The sequence below is a fragment of the Penicillium concentricum genome (assembly GCF_028827145.1).
Source record: "Penicillium concentricum strain IBT 3081 chromosome Unknown utg000001l_segment0_segment0, whole genome shotgun sequence".
NCBI classification, from domain to species: Eukaryota; Fungi; Ascomycota; class Eurotiomycetes; order Eurotiales; family Aspergillaceae; genus Penicillium; species Penicillium concentricum.
In genome coordinates this window covers 1,467,374-1,491,747 of record NW_026622754.1, presented here as the reverse complement: position 1 = coordinate 1,491,747, position 24,374 = coordinate 1,467,374, and the positions used below count along the sequence as shown (strand labels likewise).

At 49.1% G+C, this 24,374-nt stretch overlaps 7 protein-coding genes across 7 annotated transcripts; 4 read left to right on the top strand and 3 right to left on the bottom strand.

Moving 5' to 3' along the window:
* Positions 1 to 166: 166 nt before the first annotated feature.
* N7517_000567 (nuclear transport factor 2 family protein) lies at positions 167 to 1,085 on the top strand (the record flags this gene model as incomplete). Its single annotated transcript, XM_056718297.1, has 6 exons — positions 167 to 173; positions 346 to 363; positions 520 to 584; positions 659 to 730; positions 808 to 906; positions 969 to 1,085. 6 exons carry the CDS (start codon positions 167 to 169, stop codon positions 1,083 to 1,085), a joined length of 378 nt encoding a protein of 125 aa, XP_056582432.1.
* A 271-nt stretch (positions 1,086 to 1,356) lies between these two features.
* On the bottom strand, positions 1,357 to 2,411 carry N7517_000566 (PQ-loop repeat-containing protein; the record flags this gene model as incomplete). Its single annotated transcript, XM_056718296.1, has 3 exons — positions 1,357 to 1,954; positions 2,033 to 2,290; positions 2,344 to 2,411. 3 exons carry the CDS (start codon positions 2,409 to 2,411, stop codon positions 1,357 to 1,359), a joined length of 924 nt encoding a protein of 307 aa, XP_056582431.1.
* A 1,359-nt stretch (positions 2,412 to 3,770) lies between these two features.
* N7517_000565 (uncharacterized protein) lies at positions 3,771 to 4,940 on the bottom strand (the record flags this gene model as incomplete). Its single annotated transcript, XM_056718295.1, has 1 exon — positions 3,771 to 4,940. The coding sequence occupies one exon, from the start codon at positions 4,938 to 4,940 to the stop codon at positions 3,771 to 3,773; it is 1,170 nt and encodes a 389-aa protein (XP_056582430.1).
* Positions 4,941 to 6,061: 1,121 nt separating this feature from the next.
* Positions 6,062 to 7,799, top strand: ish1 (double-strand break repair enhancer MSC1; the record flags this gene model as incomplete). The annotated part of the gene is made up of 5 exons (XM_056718294.1): positions 6,062 to 6,146; positions 6,197 to 6,247; positions 6,299 to 6,446; positions 6,494 to 7,273; positions 7,325 to 7,799. The coding sequence occupies 5 exons, from the start codon at positions 6,062 to 6,064 to the stop codon at positions 7,797 to 7,799; spliced, it is 1,539 nt and encodes a 512-aa protein (XP_056582429.1).
* A 935-nt stretch (positions 7,800 to 8,734) lies between these two features.
* Positions 8,735 to 10,506, bottom strand: N7517_000563 (uncharacterized protein; the record flags this gene model as incomplete). Its single annotated transcript, XM_056718293.1, has 6 exons — positions 8,735 to 9,166; positions 9,225 to 9,451; positions 9,482 to 9,947; positions 10,001 to 10,086; positions 10,155 to 10,355; positions 10,410 to 10,506. 6 exons carry the CDS (start codon positions 10,504 to 10,506, stop codon positions 8,735 to 8,737), a joined length of 1,509 nt encoding a protein of 502 aa, XP_056582428.1.
* Positions 10,507 to 13,315: 2,809 nt separating this feature from the next.
* On the top strand, positions 13,316 to 15,382 carry N7517_000562 (uncharacterized protein; the record flags this gene model as incomplete). The annotated part of the gene is made up of 1 exon (XM_056718292.1): positions 13,316 to 15,382. The coding sequence occupies one exon, from the start codon at positions 13,316 to 13,318 to the stop codon at positions 15,380 to 15,382; it is 2,067 nt and encodes a 688-aa protein (XP_056582427.1).
* A 1,235-nt stretch (positions 15,383 to 16,617) lies between these two features.
* N7517_000561 (CCR4-NOT core subunit CDC39) lies at positions 16,618 to 23,691 on the top strand (the record flags this gene model as incomplete). The annotated part of the gene is made up of 5 exons (XM_056718291.1): positions 16,618 to 17,274; positions 17,325 to 17,649; positions 17,700 to 18,308; positions 18,410 to 23,574; positions 23,626 to 23,691. 5 exons carry the CDS (start codon positions 16,618 to 16,620, stop codon positions 23,689 to 23,691), a joined length of 6,822 nt encoding a protein of 2,273 aa, XP_056582426.1.
* Between the last annotated feature and the right edge of the window lie 683 nt (positions 23,692 to 24,374).

The following is a 24,374-nucleotide window of genomic DNA, read 5'->3' as shown; positions in this document are numbered from 1 at the left end:
AGGCTCTTGGACGATCAATACATAAGGCAGCCAGGCATCATCGGCAGAACATTTCCTGCCCCACAACCCCTCATCAACAAATACCTTTCTCCTTTCGCGCTCAACTTCCTACACCCTTCAAATACAATCGCACCTTTCCTTTTATTCCAAACCCCACAACTTCAAAATGGCTGGTATGTCTTTCTCTCTCTTGGTTCATCTATGCCTCTCCCGAAGGGGAGAGGTCTGATCATTTGGATCCCAGCAGTGTGTGACTATGTTGCGCAATGCGATGGGAACCGATGAAAGAAGCAATGTCAACACACAAATATAAGAAATTGGCTAACAAACTTGGCGATCTATCAGACTTCAACGCTATCGCTCGTATGTTATACCCATACTTCCCTAGTTCATCTACATGGAACCTGCAATGCGCCTGTTCCCGATGATCCTGTCATCCCAGGTGGAAAAGCTCCCGAAGAGATGGCTGTCATATCATACACAAAGTATCATGTCCTAACTTGTGATCAACCTGTACAGAGCAGTTCGTGCAGTTCTACTACCAGACCTTCGACGGCAACCGCGCTGGCCTCGCCGGTCTCTACGTAAGCCCCGCTCTCGATATGTCCTTACAAGTGAGATATGTGAACTTGGACTGACAACAATTATCAACCAACAGCGCGACCAGTCTATGCTCACCTTCGAGACCAGCTCGGTCCAGGGTGTCGCTGCCATCACTGAGAAGCTCGGCGTTCGTCAACCTCCAAATCCTGACCCATGAGGGTCAATATGAAGAATATTCCAATACTGATTTCGCAACTCAAATAGGCTCTTCCCTTCCAGAAGGTTCAGCACCAGATTGCCACCTTCGACGCTCAGCCCTCCAGCGGAGACGGCATCGTTGTGCTGGTTACCGGCGCCCTCCTGGTATGTTAAATGCCCCTGATGTCTCCCGTCTTCTTAGCTAATGTCAATTTCTCTCTTAATAGGTCGACGAGGAGCAGAAGCCCATGAACTACACCCAGTGCTTCAAGCTGCAGCCCGATGGTGCCGGAAGCTACTTCGTGCTCAACGACGTCTTCCGCCTGATCTACAGCGCCCAGTAAATTACGGGCCCCGAACCAAATACCACGACGCGATGACAGGGAGATGTGCTTTCTTGTGAAGAGGATATGCCTTGGAGGCGACCGGGTGAAAGATCTGTCGTTTTGTCGCAAGTGACACCCCTCGACTTGTGATATGCTCATGTCAGAATTTATTAAGAATTTATTTTTTTGGATCACCGATCATTCTAGACCTGTATGGGATTTTGTTTCTACCAAGCTACGAGATAAGCACTATATAAAAGCAGCAGACATCACATGTATCATGCGCACATTACTGGCTCTGAAGCAGCGGCGTCTCCTCAGATGGTCGCTCCTCATGCGCGGATTCTTGCTGGGCGCTCTCACCAGCACCCGATCCATTGGGCGCCTCATTTCCATCAGCCAGCTGCCCAACTTCCCGCTTGTTTTTCGACCCGAAGTACTCAAAATAGATTGCCATCGTCAACAAGGTACCCTGCAAGCAGGCCGTGACAACTAGCACGCCCCAAATACTCCAGCCGCTCCAACCCTTGCGGGCAGCCAGGCTGCCAGCCCAAACAAGACTCCCAGGCGTCTGGATGCACATCATCGGGATACTCAAGCTTCCCACGCAACGCAGCCGGAAGGTAGTGTAGATCTGCGGGAAGTACTGGATCGACGCAAGCACCGCAGATAGGACACCGAGGAAGTTCGCCCAGGCCTGGACAGCGGCCGGCTGGCGTAGCTTGAACGATAGGGAAATTACGATGGTGACTAGCGCATGCAGTAAACATATTCCCGTTATGGCGAGCGCGGTGCGGTATGTTGGTCCACCGGAGGTGGAAGAGACAACGCTCACTGGGTCTGTGGGGGATGTGGCGCGCGGGAAGTAGATCACGAATAGCAAAAGACTAGATACGGTCAGACAAGCTCTGGTGTTATTCGGTCGGAGATTAATCAGAAATTATTACGGGAATCGTTTGACTCACATTGAAAAGAAACAGAGCCATTGCATGGCCACCTGGAATACTCCCAGTAGCCCTGCGAAACAGGCGATCCCGCTGATCTCCTGGCAGCAGGCGACATCTTGTGCGGTGGATGGGAATACCAGTATATTGGCAAAGGCTGATGTCCCTGATGTTACCCCTAGAAGTATGAAGTATGGGGAGATGCCGAAGGAGCTTCGTCGGGAGATGATGCGGATGTGTTGGGGGAGGTATGAGAAGAGGATGCCGAGGATAATCAGGCTAAGGTATGTTAGTGACAGGGGACTGTGAGTTTTGGTTCTGGGGGTGCGTACACAGATAGCACAGTTTGGAAGATGCCTGGCGAGGCCAGCTCGCGGCAGTAGGGCGTTAACGGGTCCATTGTTGTGTCTTTACAATGTATGAAGCTCAGATGAGGAGGTCGGGGTCGGGAGCTCGTGGCAATAGCTGATTACGCAGTACGTCACATCGGAGGTTTCGCTCTTTACTTCACAAAAATGAGAGGAAATTTGTTATTTTGAAAGACAATGAACAGGAATTACTGAGTTATTATAGGTAGAGTTGAGTACGTCGTTGGGCATCCCTCTCTGCCTTGATGCCTCGGTGCCTCGGTGCCTTGATGCCTTGAATACATGGTGTGTGTTAGTGTTTTGGCTAGTTAACTAGTTATCCCTATTTGAGATTAGTGTCAACCTTCCAAGGTTGGAACTATACCGACGATGTACATCGACAAGAACATGAGCATGGCGAGCATATCAGGGATAGGAAATAAAAGAGCCACTTCTTCCCTCTTTTCTTGTAATGTGACAGGGCTTTTGGGGTTGGTGGATGACAGGCGCGACGATTGCGGTTGGGATTATTGCCATTTGTACATAGAATAGATACTCCAGCTGAACTTAAAAGGCGTGTATGAATTAGCAAGCTCTAGACAATTACAATAAGAGAGTATGATCTTGTTAGCTACAAAGTCGAGGTGAAGAATTACTGCCTTATACTTCGGGCATCGACATCTAGGCTGATAGACACGCTAAACCGTATCAAGTAATTCATAGAAACTACATACACATGCAGCTGGATTTCCTATTTGGGATGCCGCCGCTTTAATGAGGGCGCTCAGACTCAGGCTCTCAGAGTAAATATCAGCACGAGCTCAGAGTCAAGAGATGAGCTCAGGGCAGTCACGTGAATGATGACTGCTACTAGGTAATTGCTCATTGGATGCTTACTGATTACTCAGTGACAGTGGACTCTGTGTTCAATTAGTGAGTAACTCTGATCACTCAAGACCACAGCAGACTATACCTTTAATGGAACAGCCCCATAGTGTCGTTTATACTGTGACGTTTAGTTCGTAGACAGGATCGCACCCGCCCTTAATTTTCTGAAACCTGCCTATCCTATTAGAAAGGAGATACGTTATGCTTACGGGACATAGGAGAAAGTAGAGGGTTTCCTTTGCTTTATGATGCTACGGTTAAGTGTTCTTTGTAAATTATTATTATAGCTTAAGCTTAAAATCTTAAATATAAAAACCAACTATATTCCTAACCTAGTATATTTCCTCTTATTCTACGGCACTTGGAGTTTTGGCCCGTTGGTGGTTCCTAGAGCAGTCTTGATATTTGACTAAAGCTGAGAATGAGGATTTTGGGTTCTGATCGAGCTAAGGAATTCCCTGATCTTGTATGACTTCCTGCTCCGTGTCGGTCATAGCAATTCCCCCTCTGTTTTGCCAGTTGAGCTAATAAAGAAAATCCTCGGCGTACTCTTCGTATTGCTGTATAAACTCCTTCATGTCGAATTTCGAGTCAAGGCGCTTGTCGGCAAGAATAATTGTTCCGGCTGCAGAATATCCCTCTTTAAAGGCAGCAAACAACTCGGGTTGATCCACGTGTGGGATGAAATGCTGGTTATCACCGGTGACCATCGCTCCTTTGAAAGCCTGATAGACAGTCTCACTTTCTTGACTTAGGTCGACGATGTCACACTGACCGAAGTCAAGCAGGAAAAGACAAACTGCTCGGTGCTGAAAGTCTGGTGGGTTTCCGCTCGGTCGTTGCTCAGCTGTGGTCCCAAAAACAAACTCAATATCATCCCCGTTGACTCCAGCGCCCCAGTGCAATGTGGCGTATGCTTTACCAAGAGCGCTGGCAAGCTTGATAGTGTCGATACCGATTTGCTTCATATTGTCGAGGTACATAGGAAAGTTTCTCAGGGGAGACTCGTGGCTCAGAGTGCCGTTTTCTTTTCCAAGGTACACTCTGGCCAGGCAGTGCTTGTTTCTCGGATCTGCGAGCAGGGCCGATGCTTGCGAAATATCCGCAGTGATAAACTCGTTAATCAGCGCGCGGCGAACAACTTTCGGTAGAGGCAAAATACGCTGCAAGAGCATAGAGTTATCTCGAGTGCGGTACTCCCGTGGGAGCTTTGGCAACAACTCCTCCCAGAACAACTCATCGCCTGTCTTGGGAATGAAGCGCAATGCCTTGGGCACCAAGACTTCGGAGTCCGTGAGAAGTTGGTAGCGGTCGAATGCCGCCGAAACCTGACAGTGGATTGTGTACTCCTTCCTCAAGTTTGACGAGAGAGTCTCATTTCCTGGTTTTTCCTTCTTCAGGACTGGCTCTTTTCCAACCCGTTCAAAAACAACACCTTGTAAGCCAACTCCGATCTGATTTATCTGCTGCAGGTGTGGTCGATTCCGCGCGGTCTGAAAAAGCTGGCTGAAAGACGAGGTTGTAGAGATGACAGATCTTAGACTCAGGGACCGCTCAAGAATAACTGTGTCCGGGAGTTGCTCCAGCCGTGTGGTATCCAAATAGATTTCCGCGATCCTGGCCTTGCGAGCGATAGAAGAGGCATCTGAACCGGTGGACGTATCACTGATATTAAGCTCACGGCGCTCGGACATGGTGGCAGGTGATCGGTGTGATAGAAGAAAATTGAAAACGAACTGGTGGCAGGGGAGTGAAGAAAATCTGAAGATCAAGATATAGAACCTTGAAGGGGACCATCCTTGGATGCAGCCTGCAGGAAAGGCTATGATTTTCAATACGCTTTGATTACGGCTATAACACAGTACTGGGCCTACTAGGCTCTGGTTGACCTTATGGTGATGTAAATGTCTCCAGAGCAGTATGTATCAGCGGACAGTAATCGATGATACAGCTCTATCAATTTGAAAGCGCCTATTGTATCTGGGTTGGTTAAATGGGACTCAACGCTAAACTATATTAGGCCATCACATGATCATTTACATCTACGTTTCATTACCATCGGCTGAGGAAAATAGCCTGTAAGCCTTAGCTCTAGTAGTCTAGTAGGCTCCTCGGGGCGCATGGTGGTCCAACAACGTCATTCAAGAATGGCGAAAAGAATTGACGCTATACGCTTAGAAAAGCCTTCGGTACGACGGGTCAGGACGGCCAGGCTTCGGATGCCTGATTTTGGCCTATTTATTACTGCATTTGATGGGACTAGGGGTGATGTAGAGAAAAGCCACACGTGATGCGACTAGCGTGTTGCATTTTATTGATGTAGCTCAAGCCTCAGGCCGCTCATACTTTCGCTCAGCTCATGCTCAGTGAGTAGATTTAGGTTGCTCAGGTGACAATCAGGTGATGATCAGTGAGCGGATCAGGGCGCTCGGAGGCGTGCCCAACTTTACTCTAAGATCAAAAAGCGGCAAGAGGTGAGCACTAAAATGGAAAGGGAAAAGTCTCGAGGGCCAGGCATTATCCGGTACATATGTACGTAAAGCAGGAGAGCATTTTGAATAAAACCTGGCATAGATAGAGATATCCATATTCTATTTTGATACTAAAAAAGAAAAGAAATCAATCCAGGCCTAGCAGATGAGGTCCACAGAATGGATGATTCATGCACTCCATCCAAGGCAAATTCCCCAACTACGTCACTGCGCAATCATGGCCCTTTCTTGCTTTTACAGCTCTCTTTAAAATCTTCCATTCCCAATCTCTTCAAATTTATATTCATACCTCTTGACACTCTTATCATTTTGTCAAATACACAATGAAGTTGAATTTGGCCACTGGCCTCATCTGCTTGCTAGCTTCCACTGAAGCAGTCGCAGCTTCCAGTTGGTGGAGCAAGGCTAGTATGTTGTCTTGGCTACAAGGATTCCGTTTTGGAAGCTAACATTATCAGTCTACAACAAATGGCATGAAACCGAGCTCGAGCGATGGCTCTCGGACCATAGTATGTAACACTGGTCTTTCCGTCAGCTTCATATACTCACACTTCATACAGATATCCCCCATCCCAGTCCTGCCGATCGCCGCGACCTGGAGAACTTGGTCAAGACCAACTGGGATACCAAAGTGCAGAAGCCCCTTGGTCAAGCTGCCGAGAACTTCAATCATGAGCTCCATCACGCCAGAGAATGGGTCTTCGATAGGTAAGGTGCTCAATCTCCCTGTTGTGAATGAAAGCTGACCGGTATAGTTGGTCCGACTCTCAGTTGAAGGCATTCCTTGATCGCCACGGCATTCCGGCTCCCCAACCCCGCAGACGCGACCTTCTGATCAAGACCGCGCGTGAGAACTACGAAAAGATCGCAACCAAGGTTGGCGAAACGGCTTCCTACCCTGGAGACTGGCTGTATGAGGAGTGGTCCGACTCGGATCTCAAGGAATGGCTCGACGAACGTGGATGGCCGGTGCCCCAGCCGACTAGCCGTGACAAGCTCATTGCTTCTGTTCGCCGTAACTCGCGCATCATCAGCTTGCAGTCCCAGAGCGTTGCTGCATCTGCATCCGCTGAGGCCGAGGCTGCCAAGGAGACACTGAGTGATCAGCTTTTCAACGCTTGGTCCGACTCTAAGCTGAAGGAATTCCTCGACGAGCACAATGTCAAGGTGCCTCAGGGTTCGAAGCGCAATGAACTCATTGCTCTAGCCCGGAAGAACCGTCACTACCTTTCCGGTCAGGTGGCAAGTGCCTCCTCCGCTGTGGAGGAAGCGTTTGGTGCTGCTACCACTAAGGCTGGGAACGAATATGCACGCGCTACTGATTATGCCAAGCTGAAGATTGAGGATGCTTTCGAGACTGCGTTGAATGGCTGGTCTAACTCCCGCCTGAAGGCGTTCCTTGATGCCCGAGGCATCCCCGTCCCTCAAAACAGCAAGCGTGATGAGCTCACTGCTAAGGTTCGCGCTAACGCCCACAAAGCTGCCGGTGGATGGACCCAGTACAGCTTCGATACTTGGGACAAAGAACACCTGGTGTAAGTATATACCTGTCTGCTGATTATGATCTCACTGGCTGACTTTCTCAGGAACTACCTATCTTCCGTGAACCACAAGGCGGCCGAGCAGGTCGATGCCTCCCGCGAAGAGCTTATCAAGCAGGCCCAGGATTCCTACGCCAAGGCTTCCAAGGCTGGCGGCGAACAGTATGCGTCTGCGACAGCTGCTCTCGCCCAGGCGACTGGCACAGTCAAGGACTCTACTTTCGACCAATGGTCGCAGTCCGAGCTCAAGAGATACTTGGACAACTACGGTGTTCCTGCCTACCAGGGCTCGAACATCAATGAACTCCGAGCTGCGGCCCGGCGCAACGCCCAGTACTTCAAGTACGGCACCACAAACCCGCAACAGACCATCTACTCCCGTCTTATGGATACTTTGAACTGGGTTATGGAGCAATTGAAGATTGGTGCTGCTAGCGGCCGCGCCCAAGGCACTGAAGCTGCCGAAAAAGTCCAGAAGAAGGTCTCCGAGCACACGGAGAGCGTGCGTGGAGAACTTTGAGTTACTCTTCCCATATGCGGATCTTTCTTCTTGTTTTTCTTGTGCAACAAAGTTGGGATGCACGATTGGTTTTGTGAAATATCTTCCTAAGTTACGATGATTATGACATTTGGATTATAATGTTTTGAGTCTTTATTGTAGATCATTAACTTTATGAAAATCATGGGATCATTGTAGACTTGGTACATAGGTACTGTAGGCAACTAGAACACTAAGTACATGTACGGAAGAGACAGAAATGGATGAATAAAGTAGAAAAGGATATGTAGTACTTCGCCAGCGATCCTTTAGAGCTCTATTAGTTGAAACTTGACATATCGTCCATTTAAACGGCCAGGTTCGTTAAATTTAGCTGACATTTAGTAATTATAATCAGTCACGCCAATAGGATTCACTTACATCCATCGCCGTGATGCATTTTGAAAATATTCCTCGTAGAGTGCCGGTGGACTGGTGGATAAGTGATGGGAAGAGCCAGACATGGCATGCCCCGAACAGACCCATGGTTTGCGTGATATGCTTCTAGCAATGGCGATTCTCTGCAGAACCTTCACCATTGTTCAGAAACAAGGGAAACATTGAGTAAAGATGTTGCCTGTAGGTTTCTAAGTTGATCGAAGGAGGAAATAGACGAGGTCTACTCCATACAGGCCCCCGGGATACTGCCAAGCCCCTTGGCGCCCCCCACTCCTTGTTCCCGGTATACTCCTGGAGCTGTAGGTCCATTGGAAATCATGATACTTATGTCGAACGAAGGATTATATGGTGCGCAATATTACAATGAGAAATAAGGGATAAAAATAGGTTTGACATGTATGAGTTCTCAATTACCTCGAGTCACAAGTTCTACATTCTTCTAGGACAAAGAATATGCGTAAATATGTATTCGAGAAGTCCTACATTATAGAAATAAATAATAATGTACTAAGCCTAGCCTAGGATTTCCTCGTTTGCTCAGCTGCTTCGGTTGCTGTAGTTGTAGGCTCATCCTGAGGACCCTCCTCTAGAGCGATATCCTTCCCCACGGGAATTGTGACATTAAGCTCAGTGTTCCGGTGGTTGTCCATGACATCTTTATTGAAGACATTCACGTAAATGGGGAAAATCAATGCGAGAACAAAGCCCATCATTGGGATTGCCATGGCAATGTGAGCATTCTTGTTTGTCTGTGAGTGCACAATGTTAGCTAACATACTTGAAACTTGGAAAACCCCTAAAGCCAGGTTATGGAAACGAACCACAATAGCTCCCATCATAGGAGGGAAGACCATGCCACCTGAGATGGCTGCAACAAGCAGAGAGCCACCACGCTTAGTGTGACGACCAAGGCCACGGAGAGCTAGGGAGAAAATAGTTGCGAAGCAGCACTGTTGAGAATTTTCATTAGATATAGGGCGCAATTTACCGATTCATCGCGTTACTCACCGACTCAAAGCACAGAACAAGGATAATCATCGCCACTGACGTAAATCCCTTTGTGGTCATGGCGGCCACCGAGAAGACAACGCAGAGGATCAAGTACACTGTCAACATATACCGAGGTTTGAAAGCCTTTATTAGCATCAAGCCAGTAGCCACAAAACGGTTGAAAGCGTAGAGACCCTGCGCAATGGCAAGCAAGTCGGCTAGGAAAACATTGTTAGACTTCGACACTTAGACATAGTCTTTTTCATGTCACTTACATGATTCTGCAGATGTTTTGCCAGCTTCTTTGCAAAAGTTGATAAAATAACCAGCAACAGCCACCTGTGCTCCCACATAGCAGAACTGGCTCCACACGCCGAAGAACAGATTATATTGTTTTTTGAACGGGGCGGTGGTTTCGCCATGGTCGGAGATCTGCACTTCCAGTGCTTCCTGGTCCGCATCTGTGATCTCAGGGAAAGGAACTAACCAAAAGAGAACGATAAGCAGAGCGACAAAGCAGGCTACCCCAAGGTATGTGTATTGGACATTCTTCAGCCCGGCATTGTCATCCACAGTGTTGGCAAAAAAGACGCGGGAGGCGAGAAGAGGCGCAACGAAGGTTCCCACTCCCTGGACGGCTTGTCCTAGGTTCAGGCGGATCTCGCTGTATTTTGGGGGTCCGCAGATCGAGAGGAAGGGGTCGGCTGCGGTCTCTAGTGTGGATAACCCAGCACCGACAACCTATTGGTAAGGTTAGAAGTATATCTCGGAGCGAGGGTTTTTGTTTCACCTACAAACATGCTACCGCAAAATCCACCAAAGGACTTGTTTACGCCACTAGGCCAGAAGAGAAGACATCCGACAGCTAGCACGGCGAGGCCTGGTCACAAAAGGATATGTCAGCTGGTGATACAAATGAATCCTTGGAAGTAACCTCGTGTTTCTTACCGGTCATGAAGGTAACTCGGAACCCATATTTGCGGGCGATCCAGCCGGAGATTGTTAGTGGACAGATGAAGTAAGCACCGAAGTATGAGGCTTGCAGGCCACTGGATTTACTAGCGGTGATATTAAGGGTTGTTTGGAAATGCGAGTTCAGAACATCCAACAGTCCGTATGCGAATCCCCAAAGAAAAAAGAGGATCATAACTATAGGACCGATGTTAGAGCTTTACCATCAAATCCCACCAAGCCGATGCATACCTAACGCATTTGGAAGTAGAGACTGTCGTAGAGTCAAGTGAATTGCTGATGTGACGGCATGGTCTTCAACAGTGATCTTCCGCTTGAAAATACCCATGATGGATTATCGTCAAATATAGACTTGTTGATCTGCAAGCATGCAACAAAACTCAACGTAGGGGACAATGAGGATTTTATAAACAGACCCCAGATTTTCCCCAGCTTCACATGGAGCCACGAGTGTTCCGGCAGCGGGATAATGCATAGCGAAGCCACACGATTTTCTTTAGATCAGCTGCCATTCGTCTCTAACTCACTAGCAATTATCTTATTGCACAACGGGACAGACAAACCAATCAGAGCCTTTGATGGGCGAGTAGCTTCTACAGAAGCCAATTAGCGTGTACAGGGGTGTCTTCTCTTGGGCAGTGGACCGAATACGGAGTCGTTTAGATTGTGGAGAACCCGGGGAAGTTCGGGGCCGACAAACTCCTTGCAAATATTTGAGACTCGATGTTTTTTATGGAGTCGGATGATATTATTTTATGATGGGATATAGATATGGTCTTGTCGCTAGGTCTATGCCCACGATTTGTGCCCTTTCTGGTCAACCGAGTTATAAGGGCGGGAGGATCTCAAGCCCCGTTCTACTATACGCCTCATGATTCAGCTTTTCTGGAGGCGCATATCCTGTCCAATAGACATTCTGGTGGACCCTGAATTGCTCGTTAAGGCTTGATTAGTTGTAGCGCGTTCAGATCTCGAACGGTTATCATTAGACCGATAAGCCGAGCAGAGTATGGGGTGATAACGAAGCCATGTATATTGCCCTTGACTTGATGCCATGCTTGATCTCACCTGCAGTTGGAAGTAATAGTCGACTACGATTCATGCATTGTAGTATAGGATCCGTTATTGATCTTCAAATATAGGATCATCCGAGGATGGATGGCCCTAAAGACCATGGACGGGTTCCCTAGAGGGAAATCAAGCAAGCAAAATTTCTTTTGTGTTCTTTCTGAGATCCACTGTGAAGCTGAAGACCTTTGATATATTCGTTATCTACCGTGCTGCGCGATAGAGTTGGATCTACATCGGATCATCGCCCCTACTCCACAAGCTGGGGCCCTTGGTGGACCAGCTCGAATGTCTCACAGGATCCAGCGATGGGCTCCGCGATGTACTTTATCATGTTGATAAGCCGATCTAGGTGCCGGGAAGAGCGTATAAGATGCGTTTGGCAATACAAAAAGGGTTATTAGCTAATGCATGTTGACCTCATGAGGCTGAAAACCTTGTAGATCTACTCACGATGCATCACATATTCCTATCCTATTTGAGCCATTGAATCAGATTTACTTTCTTGAAAGAATAACTGATTTGGGCCTCGCGTCCTCGCTGTATGCTATGCAATTCTTCATGGAGAACATGGTTGATTTAGATGTAATGGTTTCTATATTATGTATTATACAGGTCACCAATAATCGTTCCGGATGCTGAGTAGTCACATAGTATCAAATTTACATTTATGGAGTGGGATATATGATATTTGCGAATATACAAAAGTGATCATATGGGAGGGTGTTGAGCGGTCGATAATTGATAATTTCCTATGTCGCATGCGACCTGCATAAATATTGACATTCTACAATATTGTAGATTAATGGATGAACCAGATCTAGAATCAGTCCAAGGAACTATCTCAAGCTCTTCTGGAATGCTGGTATATAGGGACCAAGCGGAAATCAAAACCGCTTTAGTATCAGATGGAGTCAGATGGAGTCAGACGGGGTTGGCCCTGAATGGATCCCGTTACGCACGCAACCTCCGTGCAAGAGGGGCTGGACCGAAGAAGCCCTGAGCGGCTGAAACCATTCTTCGGGTGAACGTCTGTGTTGAGACCGAATATCGTATCCCTTCTGGGTAGAAGTAGGAAGGTCTTCCATGGATACAATGCCTGATAATCTCCGAGCAGAACCAAGATCCATTTTGTACCTGGGTACATCGTATATTCGAATAGACTTTTGCTTTCAGCTGAAATATATCGATGTCCTACTATCAGATCACATAAAAGGCATCATGATAGGTGAACAATTCTGCATTTTTCGGATAACGATTAGTCCGCAAGACATTGCGTCCGAGATATCCGCTCAGCGCTGATGTCTGATTCCGGGATTCAGGTTGAATATTTTTTTTTTTTTTTTGAACCTAGACTCGAGGACCCTGAACATTGGTTCTGCGGTATCCATTTCTCCAGTTCAACGTGGATTCCAGAACCAAACATACAAAGGGGTTTGGGATTCTCACGTTGCGTGGCGAGAAAGAAAACCATTCAAATTCGACTGCAAAAGTAAATAACGTTTCAACATTGGTCTAGAACTAGAAACTATAACCTAGAACCTAGAACCTGTATTCTATTTTATTAGCAGATACTAAAATAGCACAATATAGTAGCAGGAAGCATGAAATGGTGGCGAAGCCCATTCAGGCCCACCGTAGACGGGATGGGCTCGGTAGTTGGTCACCCTAGTTGTAGTAGCGTAGACAGAGGAGTCCTAGTAGATCATATACGAGAATATAGAATGAAAAGAAGAAAGAAAAAAAAAAAGAAAGAAAGAAAGAAAGAATAGAAAAAGGCGTGTAAATCGTCAAATCGAAAAGCCAAGAATTTCAGTTGGTCCGAGTGGCCTCCGACTCTCCCCTCAGTAAACTCTCAGGCAAACTCCTCCCTTCCCTTCTCAACTTGGTTTTCTCATCTTACAACACAATCTCACTCATACCTATAATCTCCCTCTTCCTACTTATTATCTTGAGTTGAAGAGTCTGCTGTATTTGCTTGCTCTCCCCATTCCTCGCCCATCGCCCGGTAGCGAAACGGATTGATCAAACGACGAGGTGGCCCGACAGGGCTGCCAGACCGATAGGAAATGTCTGGTCATATTTCATCGGAGCATTCTCGCTCGAATTCACGATCCTCTCAAACGCCACACTCCAGAGATTCGACGCCTCGCCACTCCTTCGGTCGCACCTCCGTCTCCAATCCAAATGTCTTCGCCGACGAATACTCATTAGAACCCATTGAGTCCGATCGCATCCAACGCCCCCACAGTCCTTCATCCATTGCATCCTCCGCTACTCTTCGTGAGAACAATCAGTCAAGGACCGTCAGCACGGCTACAACCGAGAACGAGAACCCTTTTGCCGATGACGCTCGGGTGTCCTTCGATGAACCCTATCGGTCAAGTCTGCCCCAAAAGGGCTACCCTTTCGCCAACAACCGTAACTCAACCTCCTCTCTCAACTCGACACCGTCTATGATCCAGCGAAATCAGAGTGTCTCTTCTCGTTTCTCGATTCCCCGCGCTCTCAGTCCCTACACCGGAGCCACCGGACCCAGCCATCCATATGGTATGTATCCACAAGTTGGGGTTAGCCGGACGCCTAGTGTGGGTAGTACTTCGACAATACGCCCGGTCGAACGCCCACTTGAAGACTCAACTGGTCCACAGCACCCCTACGCGATGTACTCGCAGAATGTGGTCGAGGAAGGAATGGATGATGATATCATCCCGGTCGGATTTCCAGGTCATAACCCACCATATCAGCCACCCGCTGGTCGCCAAGCTGATGATGTGGGTGATATCATTGGACTGGATGGTCATGCAGAGCCGCTACCACCCTATTCACGCTATCCAACTGGTGTCGTACCCAAGCCTCCAGGGGCTGAACCGATAGCCGATCTCGAGACCCCGCCGGAGGAACATCGTCTCAACAATGAAAGCCCAAGAGCACCGCCGGTTTCAGAAACATCATCAAGGGCTTTGATGCCTGAACATTCTGGTGATGGGAACGGAGAGGAAAGAGTTGTTGCCACCACAGGCATCATGGCTTTCGAAGAGAAGCTCAAACGCAAGGGGAAACAGACTGCATGTTGTGGCCTGCCAGTGTGGACCTTGGTCCTCATTGCAACTGTGATGCTCATTGGAGGATGTATTGGAGGTATCATTGGGGGTATTCTGGGAACCAAGAAAGCCGCAGAAGCTACAAAGGATGACCAAGAAGCACAAAAGTCCAGCGCCTTACCAATTATAACGGTCACTGCGACTCCTCAGATGGATGCGTCCATGATATCAACCCCCACAAACATCAAAGAAATCCCTACCGGCAGCTATCTGGTTCCATCCGGTTATCAGAATGGATCTGGGCTTTGCGTGGACGAATCGAATTACGGGAAAGCCTGGAAATGCATGCAAAGACCGAGCGAATTTAGCATTCATATCGGCGAATCAAAAGGTCACCATTCCATCGCTTTCGACTATGGTCCTCCAACCACGACCTTCACATATGGTGCCCAGGCGCCTTATTGGTCTGCTACACCTACGCAAGCATTGAGTATGGCCATTGATACCACTGATATTGGCATGGGCCCTGCTCTGTTCTTCCTTTCGCCGTTCGACAAGTTGGTCATTGTCCCGGAGGATACATTCTCTAATTCCCTTTCCAAGCGCACATGGGTGGAAGACGGGTGGGCACAGGCAGACGCCTACAAGAACCTGAAGCAGACTGCAGAGGTCGGCGACAAGCCATGGTTCTGTTGGTGGAATAATACGATGATGGAGTTCTTCTTGTACGTCAACCAGTCGACGTCGTATTCCTTGAGCTCCACCGCTGCCATCAACAGCAACATGCCAGCAAGCACAGCTGGCTTGAATTCTGACTCCAAACGTGGCGACTACCCCACCGTCGATTACCCACGGAGGATCAAGATGGAAGAGCGCCGAGACGACCCATCGCGTGAATCTCCTTACTGTCAGCAAATGCAAATCCGCAATAACGGGGGTCTGGCGCTTCTCTCGGGCAACATTGTCAACATCAAAGAGAATGAGCCCACACCGACTACTACCTACACCAATTATAACGGTGGCACTGCCCAGACATACACTGCCAAGGCATCATACGCCAGCCCGTGCTACTGTGTGTCTCTGACTGACTAGTCGGACTCAACCTGAAACAATATCATTTATTCATTGTGGTCCCTTCTGCTGTGGACCTAGGCGTTGGCGTTGAATTGGCCAACGAACTGGTCTTAAACTCATGTGCACATGATCGTCTTTCTTCTTGACTGTGTGATTTTATATTCCTTCTCTCCCCGCAAGCTACTTGCCTTGTGGGATGTTTCGTTTCTTGCATTATCCGCGACTATGCCTCCCCCTTTTTTCGCCACCTGTCATTGCGGCATGACATGATTCTCATTACTTTGCGAGTTATTCTTTCATATTTTTTTGGGTTATATTTACTCTATCTGTTGATTGGCTCTTCTTACTGGTTCCAACTCTGGCGTTCATTGGATTGGTATGGTTCAGGTACTGTGATATGCTTGATCATATATCGTTCTCATCTGCTATGTTTTTAGGATCCTGGGTTGAATTTTATCCTATATTAACATTTGATGGAGAAGCAGTTCTATCATCATCTCACTCAATCATATTGCCAGATACGTAGACATATTGTTTTGGTTTCTCCTGTGTAGGAGGATAACGTAGCATTGGCCATCAATGGGAATCCGCCTTACAGATGTCGAAATAAGAAGCTCGAGATCGGAAATAGGGGAACCGAAGAAATATTATACTTTAACATCGTCGGGTTATATGCAGACTACCCTCCGTATAACTAGCAGGTCTTGCTTCATTAAGGTAGGTCATAGTAGAGGTGGCATTCACAGACCCGTGCACACAGGTGGACCCCAGAGGAGATGACTCAGCCACACATCACGTGCAGAACCGTAGCACGTGACCGTCTCCCAATTCCAGCATGCAGGTTGGAAAATGATAGGTAATGAAACAACAAGGGAAGGAAAAATCACATAATGATTTCATCTAGAACTGAGTAAAGCTCAATCAACCCTTTGACACTTGAAAGACAGCAAGGTGTGCATTATATTGCACCCTGGTGCCCGATTGGGAGCTCCCGCTTGACACCTGAGGCAGGCACACTTCCGACAACTCGCACCTTGCACCCCATTCCTCTTGCAACCTCTCCATCTCATCGTTCCCCCATCCATTCCTCTCCCACAGTGTCATCTTCTTTTTCCGATACCCTCCCTCTCTCGATATCGCATGATCTCGCGTCGATTTCATTGATCTGCTTTATCGATTTCCCCCGTTTATTGCGCCTGTGACCCTTAAAAATCTGTCTTTGGACCTCCAGATCAAATGATCGCGTCTCCTAGATGACCTTCCCTCCCCCTCACCCTTCCGCCCAATCGTCGATTGCTTCTGGCACCGATAAATCTTCTTCGACCAGGACTGATATTGGTGCCTGGGGTCGGTCCGTGTCGCAGTCCGGCGCACGTCGTGGGTTGACTCCACTCGCGACCAACATATCCTCCGCCGCTCCCCCCACGGCTTCCCGGGGCTTGGACGCAGGCCTTGGGGTTTCGACACCATCTTCTTTCTCTGCAGTGCTGAGCTCTGCTAGGGGTCTCTCCGGTGGAAGTCCCAAACCCACATCTTCGCCGTTCACATCCTTGCAATCTGGCTCGCAACAACACGCAACAACCCTCTCGTCTCCAAAGTTCCGAGCTCACACCCCTTCCATAGGGTCTCATTTGGCCTCTGCTACAGGCTCCACCCCGGGTGGAGGAGGTACTGGGGGAGGAGGTGGTGGGCCGGGATCTACCAGAGGTGTCTTCTCGCCGCTCTCGTCCGGAACAACCGTGAATTCTCCCACAGGCTTCGCTTCTGACAAGCCGGGTTCTGCAGCTGCCCACTCGAGCCAATCATCGCTCACCAAAATCTCCATTGCTCAGGTGTTCCTGTTGCTGGATTCTATTACAGAGAAAGAAGGCAAAGAGAAGTGGGAAACAAAGGCTGCCCAGATACACAAGGTTGGTGGTGCTACCCTATATCCCAATTCACTCGATTCTAACAACGGCAGCTTGTGACATCGAACGGAATGGAGGTCTTTTCCAAATACTTTCGCCGCCTCCTAACAGGAAATGCGCCACAAATCTTCCCGGGTGTTAACAAGTCCGTCGAGAATGCGGGCAACTACCCTCTCCTTGTCCAAGAGCTGCAGAAAGTGTCTTCGGACATGGAGCAGGCTCAGAAAATCGCTGAAACAGTAGATACCTCTGAAGGAGATATCTTCCGCGACTTCGACCTTTCCACTTTCTTGGATCATTTCCGACTCGACCCAATTGTCAAGGTTGCACTTGCCTTGGCCTTTAAGCTGACTAGCAAGTCAGATCTTCGTGCTAAAGGTATGTTTGTTCTTCTACCCCTCTCGATTTGCTCTAACAACTCCCATTAGCCGATGCCATCCTCTCGAATTCCATTGCCCCTTTCCTGCAGAGCTTGGCGACTCCCACCGACGTGACTAAAGATTACCACAACTCATTCCTCGGCATGACGATTGAACGTTTCATCTTATACCCTCCCCGCAATTTTACCGACGATGTCAAGGCGAAGCTGGTTTACGCGGCCAATCTGCGATACCAAAAACTTGGCTTGGATATGCCATTCGAAGTTTCATCTGCCCTACAGATGTTCAATTTTGTCAACCCTCAATATGTCCTTGTTCGACAGCTTCATGCCAAGGGACCTCGTGCCACTGCAAATATCGAGACCATAAGTGAAATGCTAAATGCAGACCAGAAGAACTTCAGCGAAGAGCATCTAGCAAGCGCCCTTCTCTTCATGATCTTGTCGCAATATTGGGAACAATTCTCGCTAGAGACATTCTTAAGTGCATATAACGACAAGCCAATCAATTGGCCCCTGGTGTTCCGCAACTTCGATCGTGAGGGCCTCCGAGTGGATCCGAAGCAATTCACCAAATTGTACAGCGTTCTTGCCGCCATGTCGGTCGACGACTCGTCTTTGGATGTTCAAAAGCTTTGGGGTGGAGACTGGGAGCATCGTGACACGCAGATGTCATTCCTGACAGCTTTTGTGGCCTCTCGGATCGACCCATCACACATCAATAATCTTCGCGCAACTTTCCCCCTGACTTCTTTGAAGACGCCCCTGATATCGTCAAATTGCAAGGCGAGCGTGCGGCAAAGTCACCTCTTCGGTCCATGGACGCCATGAAAGCAATTTTCGACCTTGCCTTGTTCTCCCAGGCTTCATGGGCTGCGACAGAAAGCCAGCTCCTTATAAAAGCGGTTGTCCAATTTGATCTGCCAGTCTTCCTCTGTTCCGCTCTTGCTGTTCCGCAGCCGTGGTCCAGTGTCCAGCAGAGCTTTGTCCTCCGCACGTTCATTGTTTTCATTTCGAAGCAAGAGGATGGATATCAGCTCGCTCTCCACGGTGCCTGGCGACAAGATCGACAGTGGGTATCAGAGCAGCTTTTTACCACTTTCACTCAAGATCCCACGTCCACCGCTGTGATCTATGAGCATGCCGCGGCATACGGATGGCTTGATTATCTCCTTGGGTTCACCAACGGTCTTGCCCTCGATCTCGCCTGTTACTCCCACCGCAAAAGTCCCTTTGACCTTGAACAGTGGGTTCGGAATGCCGCACAGAAAGGCGCCATCGATATGGGTGGTCTCCTTTCCAAGTTCCTGCGAATCAAAGCCGAGGACGAATTGCACGTCCAACGGAAGGAGCAGTCTGCTCATCAAATGGTCAGCCTCGCAGTCAAAACTGTTTACACGCTTTTGTCTGTGTTGGAAGAATACGTCGGGGACCGCGAAAATCTCACACCTGTCCAGCGCATTTGCATTCAGACATATCCTCGCCTGATTAACTACGGCGAAGGGTTCGATGATATCATCGACGCCAATGGCGAGAACGGCAACACGTTGCCCGATTCAATCGACAAACAAATGCAAGAGCTCTTTGGTAAAATGTACCACGAGGAACTCTCGCTTCGTGAGATGCTGGAGTTGATGCGCAAATACAAGTCTTCGCGTGACCCCACAGAACAAGATCTGTTCGCCTGCATGGTGCATGGCCTGGTCGACGAATATCATTGCTACCACGAGTACCCCCTTGAGGCTCTGACCAAGACTGCGGTCATGTTTGGTGGCATCATCAACTTCCGTCTTGTTGACGGCATCACGCTGAAGGTTGGTCTCGGTATGATCCTCGAGGCTGTCCGCGAACATGAGCCCCACGACCCGATGTACAAGTTCGGTGTGGAAGCAATTGAGCAGTTGATCAACCGTCTTCCCGAGTGGGCTGGTTTCTGCCACCTACTCTTCCAAATTCCATCTCTTCAAGGCACCCCCATCTACCAAAAGGCAGAGGAGGTGCTCCGTGAGCAAGGAAACCAGATTGGGGAAGCTGAGGCAGGACCCTTTGATGGTCTTGCTTCTGTGCCCCTGACTAATGGCAATTCTGTCGACTCCCCTATCGCTGATGGCTCTGTGCGCAAGTTCCGTGCTGTTCAAGTCGACCCACCTCTTCGATCTGAACTGTACGAAGAGCCTGATGAAGACATCCAAGACAAAATTCTTTTCGTTCTTAACAATGTTTCCGAGCAGAACATTGATGAGAAGCTTGAAGATCTGCAAGAAGTGTTGCGCGACCAACACCATCAGTGGTTCGCCGCATACCTTGTGGAAGAACGTGCCAAGTTGCAGCCCAATTTCCAACAGCTCTATCTTGACCTTCTTGGGCGCATTGGTGACAAGATCCTCTGGGCCGAGGTCCTGCGAGAGACCTATGTCAGTGTCGCTAAGTTGATTAACTCAGAGAACACTTTAAGCTCGTCTACCGATCGCGGCCACCTGAAGAACCTTGGTGCTTGGCTTGGTTCGCTGACTATTGCCAAAGACAAACCCATCAAGCACAAGAACATCTACTTCAAAGGCCTGCTTCTCGAAGGCTACGACACCCAACGCCTAATGGTTACGATCCCCTTCACCTGCAAAGTCCTTGTGCAGGCTACAAAATCCACAGTCTTCAAGCCACCCAACCCCTGGCTGATGGATATTTTGGGCCTACTGTTGGAGCTTTATCATTTCGCCGAATTGAAGCTCAATCTCAAGTTCGAGATTGAAGTCCTCTGCAAAGATCTTGATCTCGACCACAAGACAATTGAACCTGCAGTCGTCATTCGCGATCGTGCTGCACACGCCGAGGAACCACTGCCCACTGTTAATGCCCCAGAGGGTCTTGCTGAACCATTTGAGGACTTGTCCCTCAGCGCTATAAACCCAGCCATCCGAAACGAGAGGCTGTCTCCGGCCGCCATCATGTCAACACTGCCCAGCCTCGACAAGATCCTTGTGCTACCCTCATCAGCGAGCAGCATGGTCGATCCCACCATTCTCAAACAGATTGTGCACACCGCAGTCGAGCGCGCCATTGCCGAAATCATTACTCCTGTCGTTGAGCGTTCTGTCACCATTGCGTCTATCTCCACCGTACAACTTGTCTCCAAGGACTTTGCGATGGAACCTGATGAAGAACGTGTGCGCCATGCCGCGGGCATCATGGTCCGACAACTTGCCGGTAGCCTGGCACTTGTTACCTGCAAAGAGCCTCTGAAGGTTAGCATGACTAACTACATCCGCATGATTCAGCAAGACTATTCCGAGCAGCCTATGCCCGAAGGCTTGATTCTGATGTGTGTGAACGATAACCTCGATGCTGCCTGTGGTATTGTCGAGAAAGCCGCAGAGGAAAAGTCTCTGCCTGAGATCGAGAAGGTGATTGAGCCTCAATTGGAGGCCCGTCGTCGCCACCAGGCTAGTCGCTCCAACGACCCCTTCATTGATCCTTCAATGAACCGTTGGGGATTGTTCATTCCGGAGCCTTACCGTCAAGCGCCTGGCGGTCTCAACAAGGAGCAACTCGCCATCTACGAAGAGTTTGCCCGTCAATCCCGAGGCCCGGCGCCATCCACTGATGCATCGGCTGGTCGTCAGCTCCCCGACGTCCTGGGAGAATCTTACCCTGCTATTCCGAACCTTTCCACCCCGGCTGAGCAGCCAGCCATTCCTCACAGAACCCCCCAGCCGCAACCTGCTGTTTCTCAAATGCCCCCCGTTCAGACCAACGGGTTCCTTGATGCTCAAAGCCCCCGGGAACGGGTGGAAAGCCTCGTCTCCGATCTCCAGCAGTCTGCTCGCAGCGCCCCTGAAGAGCACGTCAAGGACCTTGGCAGAGATAGCGCAGTTCTCCAGGAATACAACCAGGCATTGCGCAGCATCCTTGCCTCGACGAATGGCGAGGAGCTGGCACGACTGACCTCTTTGAAGGTTTGCACCCTTTTGTATTCCCAGCCACATGGATCTCTCGAGATTGAAGTTCTCGTGCACCTTCTTGCCAAGCTGTGCGATATGTCCAGTCTCATTGCTCGGTACACATGGGCACTGCTCTCCGAAGTTGATGATGAGCACATGTTCAATGTTCCGGTCACCGTTGCTCTCATTGACGCAGGCCTCCTGGACATCCGTCGGGTCGACACGAACCTGACCCGACTCATTCAATCCAGGAATGTGCCCGCTTTGGAGTTGCTCGGCAACTTGATGGACCGCGTTCTCTTTAATGAAGAGCCCTCGGCCCTTCGATCAGACTTCTCTGGCAGTCTAGATGCCATGAGCCAATGGCTCGCGGAGGACCCAACCGTTGCTCCCGGTCTCGAAATTGTGCGCAAGCTCCGCGAGTCTGGCATTCCCGAGGTCGTCAACTCTCTCCTGACTGACCAAGCCAGGTCCAAGCGTGACCAAATGGAGTACATCTTCAGCGAGTGGATTGGTATCTACAAGGCTCCCGGTGCAACTGACCGCACCTTCCACTCTTTCCTTCAGGATCTCCACAACCGCCAAGTGATGAACAGCCAAGAGGACTCCGCGCTGTTTTTCCGTCTCAGCATCGACATTTCCGTCGCTATGTTTGAGCATGAGTCTCAGAACCCCAACGGCGGCAGCCTTGATGAGGCCTTCCTCTATATCGATGCCCTCGCTAAGCTCGTGATTCTTCTCATCAGATTCCAGGGTGAGGACTCTGGCGCCGTCAAAGCCAATAAGGCTACGTACTTCAACTCCATTCTGTCTCTCTTGGTCCTGGTCCTCAACCACCACCAGGTCATGAGAGGAGAAGCTTTCAACCAGCGTGTGTTCTTCCGTCTCTTCTCCAGCATTCTGTGCGAGTACTCTATGAACGGTCTGCAGCACACTGAGCAGCACCAGGGAATGATCTTTGCCTTGGCCAACAAATTCCTCTCCTTCCAGCCCCGTTACGTTCCCGGGTTCGTTTATGGCTGGCTTTGCTTGGTATCTCACCGGGTGTTCATGTCTGACATGCTCAACATGCCCGATCGTGCAGGATGGGCGCCTTACTGTGAAATCATGCAAGCATTGCTGTCCTATATGGGCGACCAACTTAAGGCTGCCAACATTACATACGTCGCCAAAGATCTATACAAGGGCGTTCTCCGTATCTTGTTGATTCTGCACCACGATTTCCCCGAGTTCGTGGCTGAGAACCATTTCCAGTTCTGCAACGTGATCCCGGCTCATTGCGCCCAGCTCCGCAATCTTGTTCTCAGTGCCTACCCCTCGTCCTTCCAGAAACTTCCCGATCCTTTCCGCGAAGGCTTGAAGGTCGAGCGTATTGAGGAGATGCGTGAAATCCCGAAGATTGCTGGTGATATTGTTGCTCCTTTGCAGGTTGCCAACATCAAGGAAATTGTTGACGGTGTGCTCCAGAATGAAAGCATCTCCGACTCTGCTGTTCAGCAGCTTTGCGACGCCATTATCAACCCCGATTCTAAGGACACCGGCCTCTTCTTTGTCCCGGTCGACGTGGATGTCGTTCTGGTTAACGCGCTTGTTTTGTACATTGGCCAACAAGCTGCAGTGGAGCATGCTTCCAAGGGCAACACCCGCAGCGCCTTTGAGAACTCGACTCACGCTGCTCTTCTGGAGAAGATCGCCCAAGTTCTGCGACCTGAGAGCCGCTACTACTTGCTTAGTGCCATGGCCAACCAGCTTCGTTACCCCAACAGCCACACCTACTTCTTCAGCTTCACGATCCTCCGTCTGTTTGGCGTGGAGTACTCCGATCAAGATGACTCGGATATCCGCCAGCAAATCATTCGTGTGTTGTTAGAGCGGCTGATTGTCCACCGCCCACATCCCTGGGGTCTGATCATCACCCTGCAGGAGCTTCTCCAGAACCGGAGCTACTCATTCTTCCGCCTCCCCTTCATCCAGGCGGCACCTGAGGTAAGCTTACCCCCAATCTTCCACAATCTCGCAATACTAACTCCTCCTCAGATTGGTCGTCTTTTCGACGCCCTTCTCCAACATATCCAACAACAGAGCCCTCGGCCCATTGCCTAGACTTTTCTCGACCTCTCATCCTCATCCTCTCCTTCCATCTCTCCTCAAGTTCTTTCTCTGGTAACTCGGGCGGTACAGGAGTACTTCGTTGCATGTAATTTTCACGGGGTTCTCTTCCGCAATTGCTGATGTCCTTTGCGTCATTTTTTTCGTTTTTATCTTTTCAGTTTCATGTTACGGCAGGGGCTAGCCGTGGTGATGGCATGCATATTTACTTTTTTTCTCTTACGATTTCCGCATGACTTGAGGTTCCATGATATTTCTTTCGCGTCTCATGCTGCCCGCGACCTGTAATGATAAGACTGTAAAAGCTGGAGTTGACGGTGTCATCGTTATCTGCATTGGGCAATGCTAATTTACTATTCTTATGATCATTGTAGCTTCTTTTTGGGCCTTCCGTACGGCTTCATATAATAAACCACATCTTTGTTACTAATCAAACTAACCAGCCCCGGGGCCCTAGTAACGTTTTTACAAAAAATACAGAAGTTATATTCTAAAAGACCCTATAAAAGACTTGAAAAAAGACCTATATAAAGATGATAACAAAGTACTTTTTTATGTAGTACTAGACATTGTCTACGGGATTTACGAGCGATTTAGATGAGGTGCTTCAGAATAGGGCATATATCGACTTGATAAGACTATTGAAGATGGAGAAATAATCTCATGCTTCTAAGGGC